This window comes from Saccharomyces paradoxus, chromosome XVI (assembly GCF_002079055.1).
Source record: "Saccharomyces paradoxus chromosome XVI, complete sequence".
Classification (NCBI taxonomy): domain Eukaryota; kingdom Fungi; phylum Ascomycota; class Saccharomycetes; order Saccharomycetales; family Saccharomycetaceae; genus Saccharomyces; species Saccharomyces paradoxus.
Window position 1 is genome coordinate 848,372 of NC_047502.1, and position 18,864 is coordinate 867,235.

General features: G+C 40.7%; 10 protein-coding genes across 10 annotated transcripts; 6 read left to right on the forward strand and 4 right to left on the reverse strand.

Moving 5' to 3' along the window:
- Window positions 1-85: 85 nt before the first annotated feature.
- On the reverse strand, window positions 86-751 carry CSA1 (Csa1p; the record flags this gene model as incomplete). Its single annotated transcript, XM_033914023.1, has 1 exon — window positions 86-751. The coding sequence occupies one exon, from the start codon at window positions 749-751 to the stop codon at window positions 86-88; it is 666 nt and encodes a 221-aa protein (XP_033769914.1).
- Window positions 752-1,022: 271 nt separating this feature from the next.
- DPB2 (DNA polymerase epsilon noncatalytic subunit) lies at window positions 1,023-3,095 on the forward strand (the record flags this gene model as incomplete). The annotated part of the gene is made up of 1 exon (XM_033914024.1): window positions 1,023-3,095. One exon carries the CDS (start codon window positions 1,023-1,025, stop codon window positions 3,093-3,095), a length of 2,073 nt encoding a protein of 690 aa, XP_033769915.1.
- Window positions 3,096-3,160: 65 nt separating this feature from the next.
- BET2 (Rab geranylgeranyltransferase BET2) lies at window positions 3,161-4,138 on the reverse strand (the record flags this gene model as incomplete). The annotated part of the gene is made up of 1 exon (XM_033914025.1): window positions 3,161-4,138. The coding sequence occupies one exon, from the start codon at window positions 4,136-4,138 to the stop codon at window positions 3,161-3,163; it is 978 nt and encodes a 325-aa protein (XP_033769916.1).
- A 245-nt stretch (window positions 4,139-4,383) lies between these two features.
- PRP4 (U4/U6-U5 snRNP complex subunit PRP4) lies at window positions 4,384-5,781 on the forward strand (the record flags this gene model as incomplete). The annotated part of the gene is made up of 1 exon (XM_033914026.1): window positions 4,384-5,781. The coding sequence occupies one exon, from the start codon at window positions 4,384-4,386 to the stop codon at window positions 5,779-5,781; it is 1,398 nt and encodes a 465-aa protein (XP_033769917.1).
- Window positions 5,782-5,840: 59 nt separating this feature from the next.
- HDA3 (Hda3p) lies at window positions 5,841-7,811 on the reverse strand (the record flags this gene model as incomplete). Its single annotated transcript, XM_033914027.1, has 1 exon — window positions 5,841-7,811. The coding sequence occupies one exon, from the start codon at window positions 7,809-7,811 to the stop codon at window positions 5,841-5,843; it is 1,971 nt and encodes a 656-aa protein (XP_033769918.1).
- Window positions 7,812-8,007: 196 nt separating this feature from the next.
- On the forward strand, window positions 8,008-9,051 carry AOS1 (E1 ubiquitin-activating protein AOS1; the record flags this gene model as incomplete). Its single annotated transcript, XM_033914028.1, has 1 exon — window positions 8,008-9,051. One exon carries the CDS (start codon window positions 8,008-8,010, stop codon window positions 9,049-9,051), a length of 1,044 nt encoding a protein of 347 aa, XP_033769919.1.
- Window positions 9,052-9,395: 344 nt separating this feature from the next.
- On the reverse strand, window positions 9,396-11,702 carry SEC23 (GTPase-activating protein SEC23; the record flags this gene model as incomplete). The annotated part of the gene is made up of 1 exon (XM_033914029.1): window positions 9,396-11,702. One exon carries the CDS (start codon window positions 11,700-11,702, stop codon window positions 9,396-9,398), a length of 2,307 nt encoding a protein of 768 aa, XP_033769920.1.
- A 531-nt stretch (window positions 11,703-12,233) lies between these two features.
- SMX3 (mRNA splicing protein SMX3) lies at window positions 12,234-12,494 on the forward strand (the record flags this gene model as incomplete). The annotated part of the gene is made up of 1 exon (XM_033914030.1): window positions 12,234-12,494. The coding sequence occupies one exon, from the start codon at window positions 12,234-12,236 to the stop codon at window positions 12,492-12,494; it is 261 nt and encodes an 86-aa protein (XP_033769921.1).
- Window positions 12,495-12,792: 298 nt separating this feature from the next.
- DPM1 (dolichyl-phosphate beta-D-mannosyltransferase) lies at window positions 12,793-13,596 on the forward strand (the record flags this gene model as incomplete). Its single annotated transcript, XM_033914031.1, has 1 exon — window positions 12,793-13,596. One exon carries the CDS (start codon window positions 12,793-12,795, stop codon window positions 13,594-13,596), a length of 804 nt encoding a protein of 267 aa, XP_033769922.1.
- A 476-nt stretch (window positions 13,597-14,072) lies between these two features.
- GDB1 (bifunctional 4-alpha-glucanotransferase/amylo-alpha-1,6-glucosidase) lies at window positions 14,073-18,683 on the forward strand (the record flags this gene model as incomplete). The annotated part of the gene is made up of 1 exon (XM_033914032.1): window positions 14,073-18,683. One exon carries the CDS (start codon window positions 14,073-14,075, stop codon window positions 18,681-18,683), a length of 4,611 nt encoding a protein of 1,536 aa, XP_033769923.1.
- Between the last annotated feature and the right edge of the window lie 181 nt (window positions 18,684-18,864).

Sequence of the window (18,864 nt, forward strand, 5' to 3'; positions counted from 1 at the left end):
ATACCCGTAAAGCAATATAATTAGTATAACATCAAGCAAGAATAAATACATGTACAGAAAAGAAGGATTGTGACGTGACGTGTTTCTATTCAGCGTGAGAGAGTGAATCCTCAGTTGGAGATTCTCTGAGAATGTTCGTCTGAGGAAGCTTCGGATACTTGGCGTAGAAGTTGGGGCCCTTGGGGGGCTGTAGGGAAGAGAGTGGTCGTTGGCGCGACTGGAGTGGCGACATATGGATTGGACTTGAAGTGACTAATGGGTTTACTGCTCTTACTGGTGAAGGCGGTAAATTTTCTGTGGGTTTGAGATTGTCTCGTTCAATATTTTTCATGTCCCGACGAGATTCCAGGTATCTTTGATCGATGTTTGCGTCGTCCAGCACTGACTGCAATAGGTGACACTTCTCCTTAACAAATTGTAGTTCCTTTTGTGTAGAGTGCAGTTGCTGCTGTAACTGCGCAAATTTTGCTTGCCATTGCAAAGGCACACAATCCTGAGAAGCTTTAGACAATGGGATATTACTTTCTTCTTTCTCCTCGGCGGGAGATCTCCATACAAATGCTTGGATCTTTGCAATAATCTTAGCAATATTGAATCCAAACGCGTGTTGTTGAGCCCTTTCTTTGGAGATATTCTTGTAGTTTTTAGAACGTGTCCTCTGCGAAGCATACCTAACATGGCTTCTTTCACGGGGCACAACCGCCAATTTACGCTCTTTTCGTGTTCCCAGTCCCTTTTCTTGAATTCCCATTGTAATCTTCAATGCCAGCCCAACTTTCTTTTACCTTGTTCGATCTAAATTATGTTGTTTTTGTCCCATCCATCTCTTTTCAACATGGAATCTAAAACGAAGAAAAAAACGACAAAAGGAATAAAAGTGATCGACGCGTTATTTTTCGCGTGAAATAATAGCAGTGAAAGATTTCAGCTGCGCATGTTTAACTCATCTCCAAATAGAGTTGAGATGACTTTGTTTATGCCTTTAAAGTCTGTTAGTCGAACAGCAAGCGTCGGAGTGTGCAATGTATGGTTCTGGGAATGTTCTGCCTGTTAAGATTCAGCCTCCGCTACTCAGGCCATTGGCATATAGAGTTTTATCAAGAAAATATGGTTTATCGATTAAATCTGATGGGTTGTCTGCTCTGGCGGAATTCGTTGGCACTAATATAGGTGCCAACTGGAGACAAGGGTCTGCTACAGTGAAATTTCTCGAGCAATTTGCTGTCGTATGGAAACAACAAGAAAGAGGACTTTTCATCGACCAGAACGGGGTTAAAGAAGTGATTCAGGAAATGAAAGAACGTGAAAAAGTTGAATGGAGTCATGAACACTCTACCCAACATGAGGAAAATATACTGAGACGGACAGATGATGATGGCAACAACAGCGACGATGAAATGCCCATGGCAGCTGATTCATCCTTACAAAATGTTTCGTTATCTTCACCAATTCCGCAGCCTACTAATAAAAACGAATATGAACAGCCTTTTAAGCCAGAAAGTTCTAAAATATTGGACTGGAGGGACTATTTCAAAGTTATTAATGCTTCTCAGCAACAAAGGTTCTCATACAATCCACACAAAATGCAATTCATCTTCGTCCCCAATAAAAAGCAGAATGAACTGGGAAGCGTTGCAGGATTTCTACCTGATATGGAAGACAAAGTTCAAATGTTCTTGACAAGATATTACCTTACCAACGACAGAGTCATGAGAAATGAGAACTTCCAAAACAGTGACATGTTTAATCCATTATCCTCCATGGTGTCTTTACAAAATGAACTATCCAATACTAACCAGCACCAGCAGCAATCCAACAGCATGAGTATCACCCCAATAAAAAATTTACTAGGTAGGGATGCTCAAAATTTTTTACTATTGGGGCTCTTAAATAAGAACTTTAAGGGTAATTGGTCACTAGAAGATCCGTCTGGATCCGTCGAAATCGATATTTCCCAAACTATCCCCACACAAGGTCATTATTACGCGCCAGGTTTTATGGTTCTTGTAGAAGGAATATATTATTCGGTAGGGAATAAATTCCACGTTACTTCCATGACTTTGCCCCCTGGCGAGAGGAGAGAAGTTACATTAGAGACGATAGGTAATCTAGACCTCTTGGGAATACATGGAATTTCTAACAATAACTTCATTGCTCGTTTAGATAAAGATTTGAAGATTAGATTACACCTTTTGGAGAAAGAATTAATTGATCATAAATTTGTAATTCTTGGCGCAAATTTATTCCTAGATGATTTGAAAATTATGACTGCACTCAGCAAAATTTTGCAAAAACTAAACGATGACCCACCGACCCTATTAATTTGGCAGGGTTCTTTCACTTCAGTTCCCGTTTTCGCATCAATGAGTAGTCGGAACATAAGCAGTTCAACCCAATATAAGAATAATTTCGACGCCCTAGCGACACTTCTGTCAAGATTTGATAATTTGACCGAAAATACTACAATGATATTTATTCCAGGCCCTAACGATTTGTGGGGGTCGATGGTGTCACTGGGGGCAAGTGGGACATTACCACAAGAACCAATTCCTAGTGCGTTTACCAAAAAAATCAACAGGGTTTGTAAAAATATTGTATGGAGTTCAAATCCAACAAGAATAGCGTACTTATCTCAAGAAATAGTCATTTTCAGAGATGATTTATCCGGAAGATTCAAAAGACACCGGTTAGAATTCCCATTCAACGAAAGTGAAGATGTCAATACCGATAACGATGAAATGGTAACCAAAGACACTGATATCGTGCCAATTGATGAATTAGTTAAAGAACCAGACCAGTTACCGCAAAAGGTTCAAGAAACAAGAAAACTCGTTAAAACAATACTAGACCAGGGCCATTTATCACCATTTCTTGATTCTTTGCGCCCAATTTCATGGGATTTAGACCATACTTTGACGCTCTGCCCAATACCATCAACAATGATTCTTTGCGACACTACTTCTGCACAATTTGATTTGACATACAACGGTTGTAAAGTCATCAACCCTGGATCATTCATTCATAACAGACGTGCTAGGTATATGGAGTACGTTCCATCCTCAAAGAGAACTATACAGGAAGAGATATATATCTAAATAATGCATCCAAATAAGAACATCTAATAGTTTTAATGAAGCGGGCAGTGTTAGTAAACTGCCATCTATTTGTATGGATACTTTTTGAATTTGGCTGTAACGGATTTCGGCATACAATATATAGGATCTATTGGGACTAGATTGTCGTACCCCATTAAACTTAAACCAGCAACACCGAAAACAGTATGGAAGACATCTACTTCATTCTCAGGCCTATCGCTTATTCCACCCTTTTTCTCATCTTGGCATTCGAGTATAAACTCAGTCAACTTCTCATAATTTATCCAATCCAATCTACCAATAATAGCTAATGAAGATAAAACCCACCAACTATAGCAAACATCAGGCAGTTTACTTGGCCTACCGTTCAACCCACCCTCTGGTAATTGCCGTTCGCAAAGCCACCACCCAATTTCTTCTAATTGGTCATTACTAAGCACATCCAATTTGTTAGCAATTGCCAAAGCGCCAAGACACGTGAAAGCTTGGGCTGCATGTGATTCTGCATTAGGACATAACCCAAACCCACCATCAAAATTATAACACTTGAGCACAAACTCTACAGCAGGGTCAACGACTTCAGGTGTTAATTCACCCAATATTGATAGCGCACTCAACGCCGTATAAACAAACCTTGTATCTACCTCCCCAAACCTGTCACCCTGAAACGATCCATCTTCCAATTGATTCCCACGAATAAAGGAAATCAAGCGAATTTTACGGTCTTCGCCAAGGATATCCAAGGCATCATAAGTGGCCAAGATCTGCACGGCGGACAATGTGGTCAATAAATGTGCATCATGTCTTGGAAATGGTGCAAACGCACCACATTTGGTGTCCCAACAACTCAGCACAAATTCTATAACCTCTTCTTTCGCAAAAGTCTCTGGCGAATCAAGCACACACAAGGCAGTGAGTCCCCAGTATATCCCATTCAGACGAAGATGCTCCGTAAGCCAATATTCGAAATTATGCTTCCTAGTATCTAATGATTGAATATAACGGATATGTTTTTCCTTAAACAGTGTAAGTGGTCCAGACATCTTCATGATTCCTTATTTGAGGGAACAAAAATCATTAGCAGTAGTGGTATTTGGAATATATACACAATTTCTTATTATTGTCTTTACTACTAGTATTACTATCGCTATTATAAGCGAAGTCATTCAACACGGGAATGTTTAAACATAAAGAACAAGTAAAGGAAAGGCTGTTACATGATCATTAATCGCGATTTCACAGCAAGCCTGAAGCACATAATTAGCGATAGTATTTAGTTGTAAGGAATATGAGTAAAGGTATTGCACTTGAAAACCTTCCAGTTGATTTACAACATAGAGGAGTCACACAAAACGAAAGCACTGCTGATATACTGAGCCAGCTGCCACATGAACGATTACAAGCCGTCCTAGAAAAGATACCAGAAGATGATCTTGAGGTGAGAAACTTGCTTTTAATTCTGAAAAAACCGGAAGTAGTGGAGAATGAAGATGTACAACAGCGAAGAATGCGGTTGGCTGAAATGCTAATGGCTGACGAAATTGATCCTGGTAGTATTAATAACACGGAAGGGATAAACGGTGAAGAAGAAGATGAGGAAGACGATGAAGAGTTCTTTACTCCAGCAACATCTGAACTCATCCAGGCGAGAAAGTTTTTGATAAAATATTCACTTGATAGATCTCGAAAGAGGTTACAGAAAGAGATGGAAAGACATCAAAAGTTCAATACAAGACAAGAATTACTTAGTCGGCGTACGGAACTACGACGTATGGCTAATTTAGAGCTCGCTGGTTCTCAATTGTTATCTACAAAGCCTATTTCAGCAGTTTCTTTATCTCCCGATGACATGGTTGTCGCAACTGGAAGCTGGGCAGGTGATCTTCGGGTATTAAATTCTCAAACACTGCAGCCGTTGACGCAAAAACTCGATTCTCACGTAGGAAAAATTGGGGCTATAGATTGGCATCCTGATTCAAACAACCAAATGGTTTCATGCGGGGAAGACGGGCTCATCAAAAACTTTCAATATTTATACGAAGAGGGCGAACTTAGATTATTGGGAGATCTCGTGGGACATGAAAGACGCGTTTCTGATGTGAAATACCACCCTAGTGGCAAATTTATAGGCAGCGCCTCTCACGATATGACTTGGAGACTTTGGGATGCATCAACACATCAGGAACTATTACTACAAGAAGGCCATGCTAAGGGCGTATTTAGTCTGTCTTTTCAATGCGATGGGTCTCTTGTTTGTAGCGGTGGCATGGACTCCCTTTCAATGCTATGGGACATACGATCTGGAAGTAAAGTGATGACCCTAGCAGGACACTCCAAGCCTGTTTACTCCGTAGCTTGGTCAACAAACGGGTACCAAGTAGCCACTGGTGGTGGTGATGGATTAATTAATGTTTGGGACATCAGAAAACGTGATGAAGGTCAATTAAATCAAATATTGGCGCATCGTAACATCGTTACGCAAGTGCAGTTTTCAAAAGACGACGGCGGCAAGAAATTTGTCTCTTGTGGTTATGATAATTTGATCAATGTGTATAGTAGTGATACATGGTTAAAAATGGGAAGTCTAGAAGGTCACACTGATAAAATTATAAGTTTGGATATTTCAAGCGATTCTCATTTTTTAGTGACCGGTGGTTGGGATAGGTCTATTAAGCTCTGGAATTGATTGTGTAAAGAAATGTTTTCCGTATTTCAAAATTAATCTTTTTATTAACACTGTATTATTTATTTATATATTGCCTGGTTTTTTGTCTTGGATTTTTTTTTGGTGTTGCCATTTTGAGTACGAACTCGTGGAATAGTTAAATTTTCCAAGTTGTCCATCGTCTTCGATAATTGGCCCAGTAATTCTTTATTGAGATCATTCTCAAAATTTATTTCCTTCCTCAAAACGTCAATTTTCTCATTCAGTTCTTTTTTAGAGATTTCTGAATTTTTGAATTTCAGTTTCAACTCATTCTCTAATTCTCTCTTTTTGTCACCGAGTTTACGTACCTCCTCCTCATTTTCGCTTAGAGCATCGACAGCTCTTTTGATTTCTTGTTCCATGTATTTCTTCTCGGTATCCCTTGATTTGCTTATTCTTTCTTCTTTCTCGATCTCATCTTGTATATTCTCAGTCTTGACAAATGCGTCCTTTAGATTTGAAAATGTTTCACCCTGGGCTATTAAATTTCCCTTCAAGACTCCAATGTCCTTTTCCAACGTTTCGATTTGAGAAAATTTCGAATTGTTTTCAACTTCTAGTTCATGAGACCTATTTAAGTTATCATTATTTGTTCGTAATATACTTTCGTATTCTTTGATAATTTTCCCATCTTCGTTTGAGAAGAACTCTAAATGATCATTTTGCAAATTATCTAGGCAGGAGTAATCATTCAGCTCCTGTTTTTGCACGCAAATATCCATATACACTTCCCCCATTGATTGAATCAGTTTGTGCGTTATGATTCCACTTGATAAATGGTAATTTACGTTCGAGGAATTGTCAGCTGTAGTAATACCTGTTAGTTGCGTCATGTCTTGTTTTAAAGGGTTCGTGTAATAGTCATTTTTTAACCTTTTGGTAGAGTAAAAACTTGGAATGTCATTATCCTCAATTCCGACAGCAGTTGAAGATGTTGTTTTATTAGCACCATGGCGTCCCCTCTTCTTGGAACAGTTGGCAAAAGCATCTTCTAATTGGTCATCTGATTTTTTGAAATGTACCTCCGTTAACAAAGACCTTTCTACATCCATGGAAGTATATTGTTTTAAAGGGTAGATATCTGGCAGAGGCCACGGTACTGTTGGGTTTTCTAGCCATTCTACTAAGTAGTGTAGCTTTTGTGAATAAATGGGCCTCAAATCAGGTGGAAGTGTGCCCAATCGATCCCTCAAAATTACCATAGCTGCAGTGACGTTCTCCAAATATTGTCTACTGTTCTTGTCAAATTTCTTACCAAAAAATAAAGTACAATGATCAATCGAATTGATGGCCACTAGCCTAACGATTGGAGCATATCTCTCTAAACCTTTCCTCTCTCTCTTATATTGCAACAGATACTGAATATCCTTTTGACTCGTATCCACTGTAGTATCTAAGCAGATCAGCATGTCGAATCGAGCCTTGGATTTTATCGGGTATTTTGAGAAACTTACTCCTTCAGAAGAAAATAAATGAACTGTACACGAGAAGTCATTTGGCTTTTGCTTTGACTTAATAGAATGACCGTCGTATCTTTTGATATGTACCTTGTTTCCCAATAGTAGGGCTTCCAGTAAATCCATTGTTCTCCCAGGCCTACAAACAATGGCCGTTTCAGTTTCATATTCTTGAACAAGATTTATAAGATCTCTCAAAACGCTAAACTTACCACTATTTTCTGCCAAGTGTGCAGGAACGTCACGGGTTATTAACGATTTAGGCATATAATGGTCTATTAGCAGGTATGGATGGGTTGCTACTAGTGAACCGTTTAAACACATGGTTCTCATAGATTCGAGGATGACATCCTCTTTATAATGTGAAGTTTCGAAATATCTCAAAATATCAGAGTAGTGCAATGAAACTATCTGATCTGTGAGTTCTTTTTGATAAAGTGACATTGTAGTTGGTAGCCAATAATCACCGGAAATATTTCCTGAGATTCCCAGAGTAGTAGCATCAACAATTGTGGGTATCGGTTTTGTGTCTAAAATACGTAGTAAATCCATGCTAAGGGGCAATTATTTGGTGTTTCTAACTTCCGTTTTTGTCATTTTTATTGTTCAAATATGTCTTTTCTCTATTATCCTCTAATTGGAAGGTATGAAAAATCGCGGTGTTATGGATACTAGAACACTAGTGTTATTTTTTAGAGTATCAATTAAAGCAGAAGAAGAACGAACTGAGTAGACTACATCAATAAGTATGGCTATGAAAGGAGAAAAATTAAGTGAAGATGAAATTGCTCTATACGATAGACAAATTCGTCTATGGGGAATGGCAGCACAAGCCAATATGAGATCAGCGAAAGTGCTGCTAATCAATCTTGGAGCAATTGGCTCTGAAATCACTAAGAGTATCGTTCTTAGTGGTATAGGGCATTTAACAATATTGGATGGACACAAGGTGACCGAAGAAGATTTGGGTTCTCAATTCTTCATTGGCTCCGAAGATGTCGGCCAATGGAAGATTGATGTCACAAAAGAAAGAATTCAAGACTTGAACCCCCGTGTGGAGTTAAACTTTGATAAGCAGGCCTTGCAAGAAAAAGATAAAGGATTCTTTCAGCAGTTTGATTTAGTCGTTGCTACAGAAATGAAGGCTGATGAAGCAATTAAAATTAACAAATTAACTCGAAAATTAAACATTCCATTATATGTTGCTGGTTCTAATGGATTATTTGCGTATATTTTTGTCGATTTGATTGAATTTATTTCAGAGGACGAAAAATTGCAAAGTGTGAGACCTACTATTGCCGGTCCCATTTCAAACAATAGAAGTATCATAGAAGTTACCACTAGAAAAGATGAAGAAGATGAAAAAAAAACGTATGAACGGATCAAGACCAAGAACAGCTATAGGCCATTGGACGAGGTCTTAAGCACAGCAACATTAAAGGAAAAAATGACGCAAAGACAATTAAAACGAGTCACCAGTATCTTGCCGTTAACCCTGTCATTATTACAGCATGAGCTCAATCAAAAGAGCAAGACTATAAGCTTTGAACAAATGAAAACAGATGCAGCTGTATGGTGCGAACATCTGGGTGTTCCAGCGACAGTGATAAACGACGAATACACTCAACAGTTTATCAAACAAAAAGGAATTGAATTTGCTCCTGTTGCGGCTATTATAGGGGGCGCTGTTGCGCAGGATGTCATTAACATCCTGGGTAAAAGGCTATCTCCATTGAATAATTTCATTGTTTTTGATGGTATTACTTTAGACATGCCACTTTTTGAATTCTAAATATATATATAACTACTATACAGCAGTGTCAGCCAAAAAAAAAAAGGCATAATTGAAGGCACTAAAGCATTATAGTCATATATAGTAATAATAATAATCATAATAATAATAATAATAATAATAATAATACTGATGGTAATAAAAAATAGAAAAGAAATTAGATACAGATATTCGTAGTAAAGGTCACCACACAGTACAAAAAAGAAGATAATATATTACTTAAAACCTCTATTGTTTCTGTTCAGGCCCAAAGGAAAATTCTTGCGCGCGCAGTGGACTGGGCAGGCCTTATATTATACAAAAAGCCTAATATGATCAAATAAAACAAAAGAAAGCCGTCACTTCTATGCTTGACCAGAGACGGCTACTTGTTGTAAGTGAGTCATGAAATTTTGTAAGGACACATCATCAGTCAAGACAATTGTAGACCCCCCGCGGGCCATGTCTTGATAGTTATCAGATGGGTTCAATTTAGATAACAAGAATCTGGCTTGGGAACCACCGGCCTCAGTGTCAATGAATCTTGGTAGTGGGAACCTATCTACTAACAATTCTGCGGCTTCTAGTTTTGGTTCTTCTAGAAGAGCTTTGAAATCTGCGTATTGTGGATCGTCTTGGTAACCGGCTTTTCTCCACTGGGCGATCTGTTCACCGTGGTATATTAAGATGAAGAAAAATGTATCTAATAATAGGATGGTATTGGGTTTGACAGAAATAGAATCCAGCAAGACAGGTTGTGGGTCATCCTCCATTGAGAAAGAAGTTAGAGTAGGTTGAATCATAATTAAAGAATTAGTCGTATCCTCTCTTGTGAAAATATGTCTATAAAATGCAGTTTCATCCGGAGAATTGTTAAAGACACTTAAGAATTGGGACCTTCTTAAATAATAGGTGAATTGAGGATATAGCGAGAAATTTGGAGCCAACCTGAAGGATTGAGGATCATCTTTGTTATAGTCGGCGTACTTTTGACATAGCTTAATCAAAGTTCTGTCTAACCATCTAATAACATCAGCTCCATCATCAGTTTCAGCCTTGTGTACAGCAATACGGGCCATCAAAACGGCAGCTGCCTCTTGATCAAAGGAAGCTGCAATGGCGGGAGTGCCGAATGGCAAGAGTTGGTTTGCCACGGTGGTGACTCTAATACGGTTGGTACCGGAGGAGTGTTGATAAGTAGTGATGAATTGAGTATATGCTAGATTAGGTCTATCTGCTGAGCCAGGGGCAGACATCATTGGGTTAGAATTAGCCGCAGTGTTCGCAATTTCAAAGAAGATTGCGTACGAGTGATAAGGTGATAAGGAAGCCATCTTCCAAGTAGACGTTGCACCGATACCGATTTCAGATTCACTGATATTATTGGCGTCTGTCCTCTTTACAGCGGAGGCATGTCCAATCAAACCTTGTACCTTCAAGTCTTTACTTGTCTTGACTGCCATATTACCGTTGAAAGCCATCTTCAAATACCCTTCTTCATCCTTGGCAAACAGTCTCAAGTAAGACTGTTTGAAGATCGCAGTGGAGAACGCATCGGTTAGCAATAATACGCCTCCAGTAGAGTCGGTCAATTGTTTCATTTCAGACATACCGATTTGATCGTAACAACCGGCAAAGATATCAACAGTGTGTCCATTGACGGCAACCCTTTGAGCAATCTGGTTATAGAACTTGCAGGCCTTCTTGTAATGTTGCGCGTGATCCGAATCGATGTCGTGGTGAGATCTCAAAGGGTCTTTTAACTCCGAGTTAACAATCAAACCTGGGGCCACGGTACCTGGACCGGAGGCGAAAAGAATGATTCTTGCAGGGATGTTCTTGTAACAGCCCTGTAAAAGCAAAGACGCAATATTCAAAGCGGAACCTGTAGCTCTTAATGGTCTATGACCTGCTGGGACAGACCATTGATCTGGAGACAGATTTTCGAGCAGTTGATTCAGTTTAAACTCGACCTGTTCCAAGGGCAGGAAGAACCTATTCAAGGAAAAGGGCGTGACTTTGTTCATGGCGTTCGGTAGATGAGATGGAGCACCACCGGGGCCGGTAGGCTTTTGGCCCGTTAACATTTCGGTCAACGCCTCGAGCTGGTACTCTCTGTCGCCTCTGAACACGTTGCACCTGTCAATGGTTTCGCTGGACAGATCGTGCAATTGAACAACGTTCCCATAAGTGATCAACCCAATCAGTGCGTTGGGGGGTAATAGAGACAACGAAGTGATGATAGACTCCTTCAGCGAGTCGAGATTCTCCGTTTCGGAAGTCAGATCCACAACAAAGAAGAAAATGGGGGGGACGGTGACGGGCTTGTTAGTGATGTACTCAATGGTGGTGGACTGTAACTCTAGCGGCATGTTTTCCTGCGATAAGTTGGTGTACTGTGGAGGCAAATGGTTCCTGGAGTTACAGATGGGACAACTCCAGGATGAATTACGCGGATCAATCACACAGTAAGGATTTAGAATCGACTTACAGTGCGGACCGGAACACACAACTGGATTGTATGGGGCAACGTTCAATTCGTCGTACTCCTTCAAAGGAGTGTACAAGCAGCCAACGGGGACAACGTTGCTGTTAGCGTCGCTTCTGGTAGAGGGAAACACGTTCCAGGTGAAACGGACCCCGTTGATGTCTTCATTAGTCTCGAAGTCCATGGCTAGAAAAGGGAAAGGGGAGGCAGGCGACAGACAGATAAATACTGGCTTCAGTTAATTGTGTGTCTTGCTGGACGTGGCAAGATCACAACAAGTATCATTTTTTTCTTTTTTCAAACGTGTTTTTCTTTTATTCTTGCTGGAACTTTCCTCCTTTGGAACAAACGAGAGGGCGACGGGCTGCTCGTCACAAGCGACAAAGCTCGACTGACAGTAAATAATCGTGCTAAAACAAAACTAACGCAACCTATCACACTATGAACAGTAGTCAACTTGCATTGCATCCACGTTGGTTATAGTATGTCTTAGGCATGTGCAATCTCTCCCCATATTATTGTAAAGACGAGCATAAAACACCAGTTCAAGCGTCCGGGTAACTTTTCTTAATTTACCTCTTTTCCTCCCAACATATATGAACATGAGATAGCAAGAGCAAGAAACAACGGTTCATGAACAATAGGTAAAACAACACAGCACAACACAGCACAGCATACCGTACCACACCACGCCACGTCACAACACAACAAGATAATGAGCGAGAGCAGTGATATTAGCGCGATGCAGCCAGTGAACCCGAAACCGTTCCTCAAGGGCCTGGTCAACCATCGTGTGGGCGTCAAGCTTAAGTTCAACAACACCGAATACAGAGGTACGCTTGTGTCCACGGACAACTACTTTAACCTGCAACTGAACGAAGCAGAAGAGTTCGTCGCGGGTGTCTCGCACGGCACTCTAGGGGAGATCTTCATCCGCTGCAATAATGTGCTCTACATCAGGGAGCTGCCGAATTAAGATGACTGCGCTCGTGTTCCCTACATACCAATATATACGCTTTCTACTGTAACGCAATATTATTCTATAGCACCCACGTCCCGTATTGTTTTTTTTTTGTTTTAGTTTATATTGTTTTATTTTTCTTTCTTCCTTCTTCCTGCTTTTGGATTTCCCTCGCATTGTGGATAGCGTGGAAAAAATAAAGGATTTCCAGTATTTGAAAAATTTTCAGTATTCTTACGTGTTCCTAACTCCACAGAGAGGGCTATTGCTATAACGCTATCGCGCCAATTATACCCACATAGACGCACTCACAATGAGCATTGAATACTCTGTTATCGTTCCTGCCTACCATGAAAAGCTAAACATCAAACCCTTGACAACCAGACTGTTTGCCGGCATGAGCCCTGAAATGGCCAAGAAGACCGAGTTGATCTTTGTCGACGACAACTCGCAGGACGGCTCCGTTGAGGAGGTCGACTCCCTAGCGCACAAAGGCTACAACGTCCGCATCATTGTCAGGACCAATGAGCGCGGTCTATCTTCTGCCGTTCTTAAGGGTTTCTACGAGGCCAAGGGCCAGTACCTGGTGTGCATGGATGCAGACCTACAACACCCTCCCGAGACCGTGCCCAAATTGTTCGAGTCTTTGCACGATCACGCCTTCACTCTGGGTACCAGATACGCCCCAGGCGTCGGTATCGACAAGGACTGGCCTATGTACAGACGCGTCATTTCTTCCACTGCTAGGATGATGGCCAGACCTTTGACCATCGCCTCCGACCCCATGAGTGGGTTTTTCGGCCTACAAAAGAAGTACCTCGAGAACTGCAACCCTAAGGACATCAACTCGCAAGGTTTCAAGATTGCCCTTGAGCTTCTAGCCAAGCTTCCTCTACCAAGGGACCCTAGAGTGGCAATCGGCGAAGTGCCATTCACCTTCGGTGTGAGAACAGAAGGTGAGTCCAAGCTGTCAGGTAAAGTCATTATCCAATATTTGCAACAACTCAAGGAGCTCTACGTCTTCAAGTTTGGCGCCAACAACCTTATCCTCTTCATTACTTTCTGGTCCATTCTGTTCTTCTACGTTTGCTACCAACTATACCATTTGGTCTTTTAAAGGGGTTGAATGCTAACGAAAAAAAATACGTCTTTTATATGTCTCTTTAAGTACTTCTTTCAGGTATATGCCTTTAATTACACTCTCCCCTTTCTAATCCTATTTTGACCATCATTGTTAACGTAATATTTGCCCTAGGGTAAAAATGGAAAATCTACTAGGCCGTAACTCATTTCTTCCCCACCCCCACACATAGGGTTCAGAAACTGACTTCACAACCCTTTTGCATTGTTTCTCCACGCGGCGCTACCAAATGCATCCAATTTTTTTTTTGTCACAACAGCACCAACCCCTTGAAATAGCCAATTCTTCTCGAGACTTTGCTCCCTTAATCTTTCCTTCCCCCCGGTTTCTTCATGATTATATATATCAAGCTCGTATATTACACTATACTCATATTACTCATATCGTAATATTACTGCTCCTGACTTCCAGTCAACCCGGCATCCACGATCATCCTTAGTATACACTACTTCATGAATAGATCTTTACTGCTACGTTTGTCGGACACCGGTGAACCCGTTACAAGCTGCTCTTACGGCAAAGGTGTCCTGACACTACCACCCATTCCGCTCCCTAAAGACGCCCCAAAGGACCAACCGCTATATACAGTCAAGTTATTGATATCTGCGGGCTCTCCTGTGGCTAGAGATGGGCTGGTTTGGACTAATTGTCCTCCAGATCACAACACGCCCTTCAAGAGAGACAAATTTTACAAAAAAATCATTCATTCCAGCTTTCACGAGGATGACTGCATCGACTTGAATGTCTACGCTCCGGGCTCGTACTGCTTTTATCTATCCTTCAGGAACGATAACGAAAAGCTGGAGACAACAAGGAAATACTACTTTATTGCCTTACCCATGCTTTACATAAACGATCAGTTCCTTCCTTTAAATTCCATCGCTTTGCAGAGTGTCGTATCGAAATGGTTGGGCTCCGACTGGGAGCCAATCCTATCGAAAATTGCCGCCAAAAACTACAACATGGTGCATTTCACTCCCCTGCAGGAAAGAGGCGAGTCTAATTCACCTTACTCTATATACGACCAGTTACAGTTTGACCAGGAACACTTCAAGTCTCCTGAAGACGTGAAAAACTTAGTTGAACATATACATCGCGATCTAAACATGCTTTCGTTGACAGATATTGTCTTTAATCACACAGCTAATAATTCTCCTTGGTTGGTTGAGCATCCAGAGGCTGGGTACAATCACATCACTGCTCCACATTTAATCAGCGCTATAGAGCTCGACCAGGAACTACTCAATTTTAGCAGCAACTTGAAATCCTGGGGCTATCCTACCGAACTGGAAAGTATAGAAGATCTTTTCAAGATCATGGACGGTATTAAAGTACATGTCTTAGGGTCGTTGAAACTGTGGGAATACTATGCAGTAAATGTGCAAACGGCACTTCAGGATATCAAGGCTCATTGGAATGACGAATCTAACGAAAGCTACAACTTCCCCGAGGATATTAAGGATATCTCGTCCGATTTGGTAAAATTGGCTTCCTTTGTGAAGGATAACGTCACTGAGGCAAACTTCGGCACTCTTGGTGAAAGAAACTCAAACAAAATTAACGTGTCCAAGTTTATTCAACTACTGAAGCTCATTAGCGATACGGGTAGTGAAGACTGCGAATCTTTCTTGGCCACCGCTCAGAACATCTTGAACGAGGTCAACTTACCCCTATATAGAGAATACGACGATGACGTCAGTGAGATACTCGAGCAACTGTTCAATCGTATTAAGTATTTGAGATTAGATGATAACGGACCTAAGCAGGGTCCAGTAACCGTAGAAGTGCCCTTAACAGAGCCTTATTTTACGAGGTTCAAAGGAAAAGACGGTATCAACTATGCCCTCGCCAACAATGGTTGGATATGGAATGGTAACCCACTAGTGGATTTTGCATCTCAAAATTCAAGAGCTTATTTACGTAGAGAAGTTATCGTGTGGGGGGACTGTGTCAAGTTAAGATACGGTAGAAGCCCTGAAGACTCTCCGTACTTGTGGGAAAGGATGTCCAAATATATAGAAATGAACGCCAAAATATTTGATGGGTTCAGGATCGATAACTGTCATTCTACTCCGATACATGTTGGCGAATATTTTCTGGATTTGGCAAGAAAATACAACCCGAACCTTTACGTCGTCGCAGAGCTGTTCTCTGGTTCCGAAACACTAGATTGTCTGTTTGTCGAAAGGTTAGGTATTTCCTCTTTAATCAGAGAAGCAATGCAGGCTTGGTCCGAAGAAGAGTTGTCCAGACTGGTCCATAAGCATGGTGGTAGGCCCATTGGCTCCTATAAGTTTGTTCCCATGGACGACTTTTCATATCCAGCTGATATCAATTTAAATGAAGAACATTGTTTCAACGACGCCAGTGATAACTCCATAAGATGTGTATCAGAAATCATGATTCCAAAAATTTTAACCGCCACTCCGCCACATGCCTTATTCATGGACTGTACTCACGATAATGAAACTCCGTTTGAAAAGAGAACAGTCGAAGACACCTTACCCAATGCTGCGTTAGTAGCGCTTTGCTCATCCGCCATTGGATCTGTTTATGGTTACGACGAAATTTTCCCACATTTACTGAATTTGGTCACTGAGAAAAGACATTATGACATTTCTACTCCTACTGGTAGCCCTTCGATGGGAATAACCAAAGTCAAGGCCACTTTGAATTCGATTAGAACAAGTATGGGTAAGAAAGCATATGACATTGAAGACTCTGAAATGCATGTGCATCACCAGGGCCAGTATATTACTTTCCATCGTATGGATGTTAAATCCGGCAAAGGTTGGTACTTAATTGCCAGGATGAAATTTTCTGATAATGGCGACCCTAACGAGACTTTACCCCCAGTGGTGTTAAATCAGTCCTTGTGCTCCCTCAAATTTTCATATGCTTTAGAAAGAATTGGCGATGAAGTTCCCGATGATGATAAATTCATTAAAGGTATTCCCACAAAATTGAAGGAGCTTGAGGGGTTCGAAATTTCTTATGATGACGATAAAAAAATTTCAACGATAAAACTACCCAATGAATTCCCTCAAGGATCTATTGCCATTTTTGAGACCCAACAAAATGGTGTAGACGAGTCCCTCGATCACTTCATAAGGTCAGGTGCTTTAAAGGCCACTTCAAATTTGACTTTAGAGTCGATAAATTCCATCTTATATCGTAGTGAGCCTGAAGAATACGACGTTAGCGCCGGCGAAGGCGGTGCTTATATTATTCCTGATTTTGGAAAGCCGGTGTATTGCGGCCTGCAAGGTTGGGTTTCTGTTTTGAGAAAGATTGTGTTTTACAATGATTTGGCGCATCCCTTAAGCGCAAATTTAAGAAATGGACACTGGGCTTTAGATTATACTATCAGTAGGCTCAATTACTACAGCGACGAAGTAGGAATCACAGAAGTACAGAACTGGTTACGCTCAAGATTCGATAGAGTGAAAAAGTTACCGAGCTACTTAGTGCCCAGTTATTTCGCCTTGATCATAGGTATTCTTTATGGTTGTTGTCGCTTGAAAGCAATACAGCTGATGTCTCGTAATATTGGTAAATCTACATTGTTCGTACAAAGCTTATCAATGACATCCATCCAGATGGTTTCCAAAATGAAGTCAACCTCTATTTTACCAGGCGAAAATGTTCCCTCTATGGCTGCAGGTTTGCCACATTTCAGCGTAAACTATATGAGGTGCTGGGGTAGAGATGTATTTATATCGTTAAGAGGTATTTTATTAACCACAGGTAGATTTGATGAAGCAAAGGCGCATATACTAGCCTTTGCAAAAACTTTGAAACATGGTTTAATTCCAAATTTGTTGGATGCGGGTAGGAACCCAAGGTATAATGCTCGTGATGCTGCATGGTTCTTTTTGCAAGCTGTACAGGACTATATTCATATCGTTCCTGATGGTGAAAAAATCTTACAAGAGCAAATAACAAGAAGGTTCCCACTGGATGACACTTACATTCCTGTAGATGATCCAAGGGCATTTAGTTACTCTAGTACCTTGGAAGAGATTGTTTACGAAATCTTGAGTAGACATGCTAAGGGAATTAAGTTTAGGGAAGCTAATGCAGGTCCAAACTTAGATCGTGTTATGAGCGATGAAGGGTTTAACGTTGAAATCTACGTCGATTGGTCTACTGGGTTAGTTCACGGTGGATCTCAGTATAATTGCGGTACCTGGATGGATAAGATGGGAGAAAGCGAAAAAGCAGGTTCTGTCGGTATACCTGGAACACCTAGAGACGGAGCCGCAATAGAAATTAACGGGCTTTTAAAAAGTGCTTTAAGATTTGTTATTGAGCTAAGCAAGAAGGGATTGTTCAAGTTTACCGATGTGGAGAAACAAGACGGTGATAAAATTAGTTTTACTGAATGGAATCAATTACTCCAAGACAACTTCGAAAAAAGATACTATATCCCGGAGGACCCATCGGAAGATGCAGAATATGATGTGGAGGCCAAACTGGGGGTTAATAGAAGAGGAGTATACAGAGACTTATACAAGTCAGGTAAGCCTTATGAAGATTATCAGTTAAGACCAAATTTTGCCATTGCCATGACTGTGGCACCGGAATTATTTGTACCTCAACATGCCACAAAAGCAATCACTATTGCGGATAAAGTTTTAAGAGGTCCAGTAGGTATGCGCACTTTAGATCCAAGTGATTACAATTACCGTCCTTACTACAACAATGGAGAAGATTCAGAAGATTTTGCCACCTCAAAAGGTAGAAACTATCACCAAGGTCCTGAATGGGTTTGGCTTTACGGCTACTTTTTAAGAGCATTCCATCATTTCCACTTCAAAACCAGTCCACGTTGCCAGAATGCCGCCAAAGAAAAACCGTCTTCGTATTTGTACCAACAATTATACTACAGATTAAAGGACAATAGAAAATGGATTTCTGAGAGTGTGTGGGCAGGATTGACAGAACTAACCAACAAGGACGGCGAGTTGTGCAATGACTCAAGCCCTACACAAGCCTGGAGTTCTGCTTGTTTGTTGGATCTATTTTATGATTTGTGGGATGCCTACGAAGATGATTCCTGAAAATAGTTAGAGTATAAATTAATCGAACAGCTTCTTTTCCCCACTAATCCTTTTTTTTTTCTGTTTAACTATAAATATATAAATCTACATCCCTATCTCTATTGATAATAAAACATATAAAATCGTATATTTTTTGTATACGTATTATCGTTTTGAGGAGCGAGAGCGAAAACGAAAATAA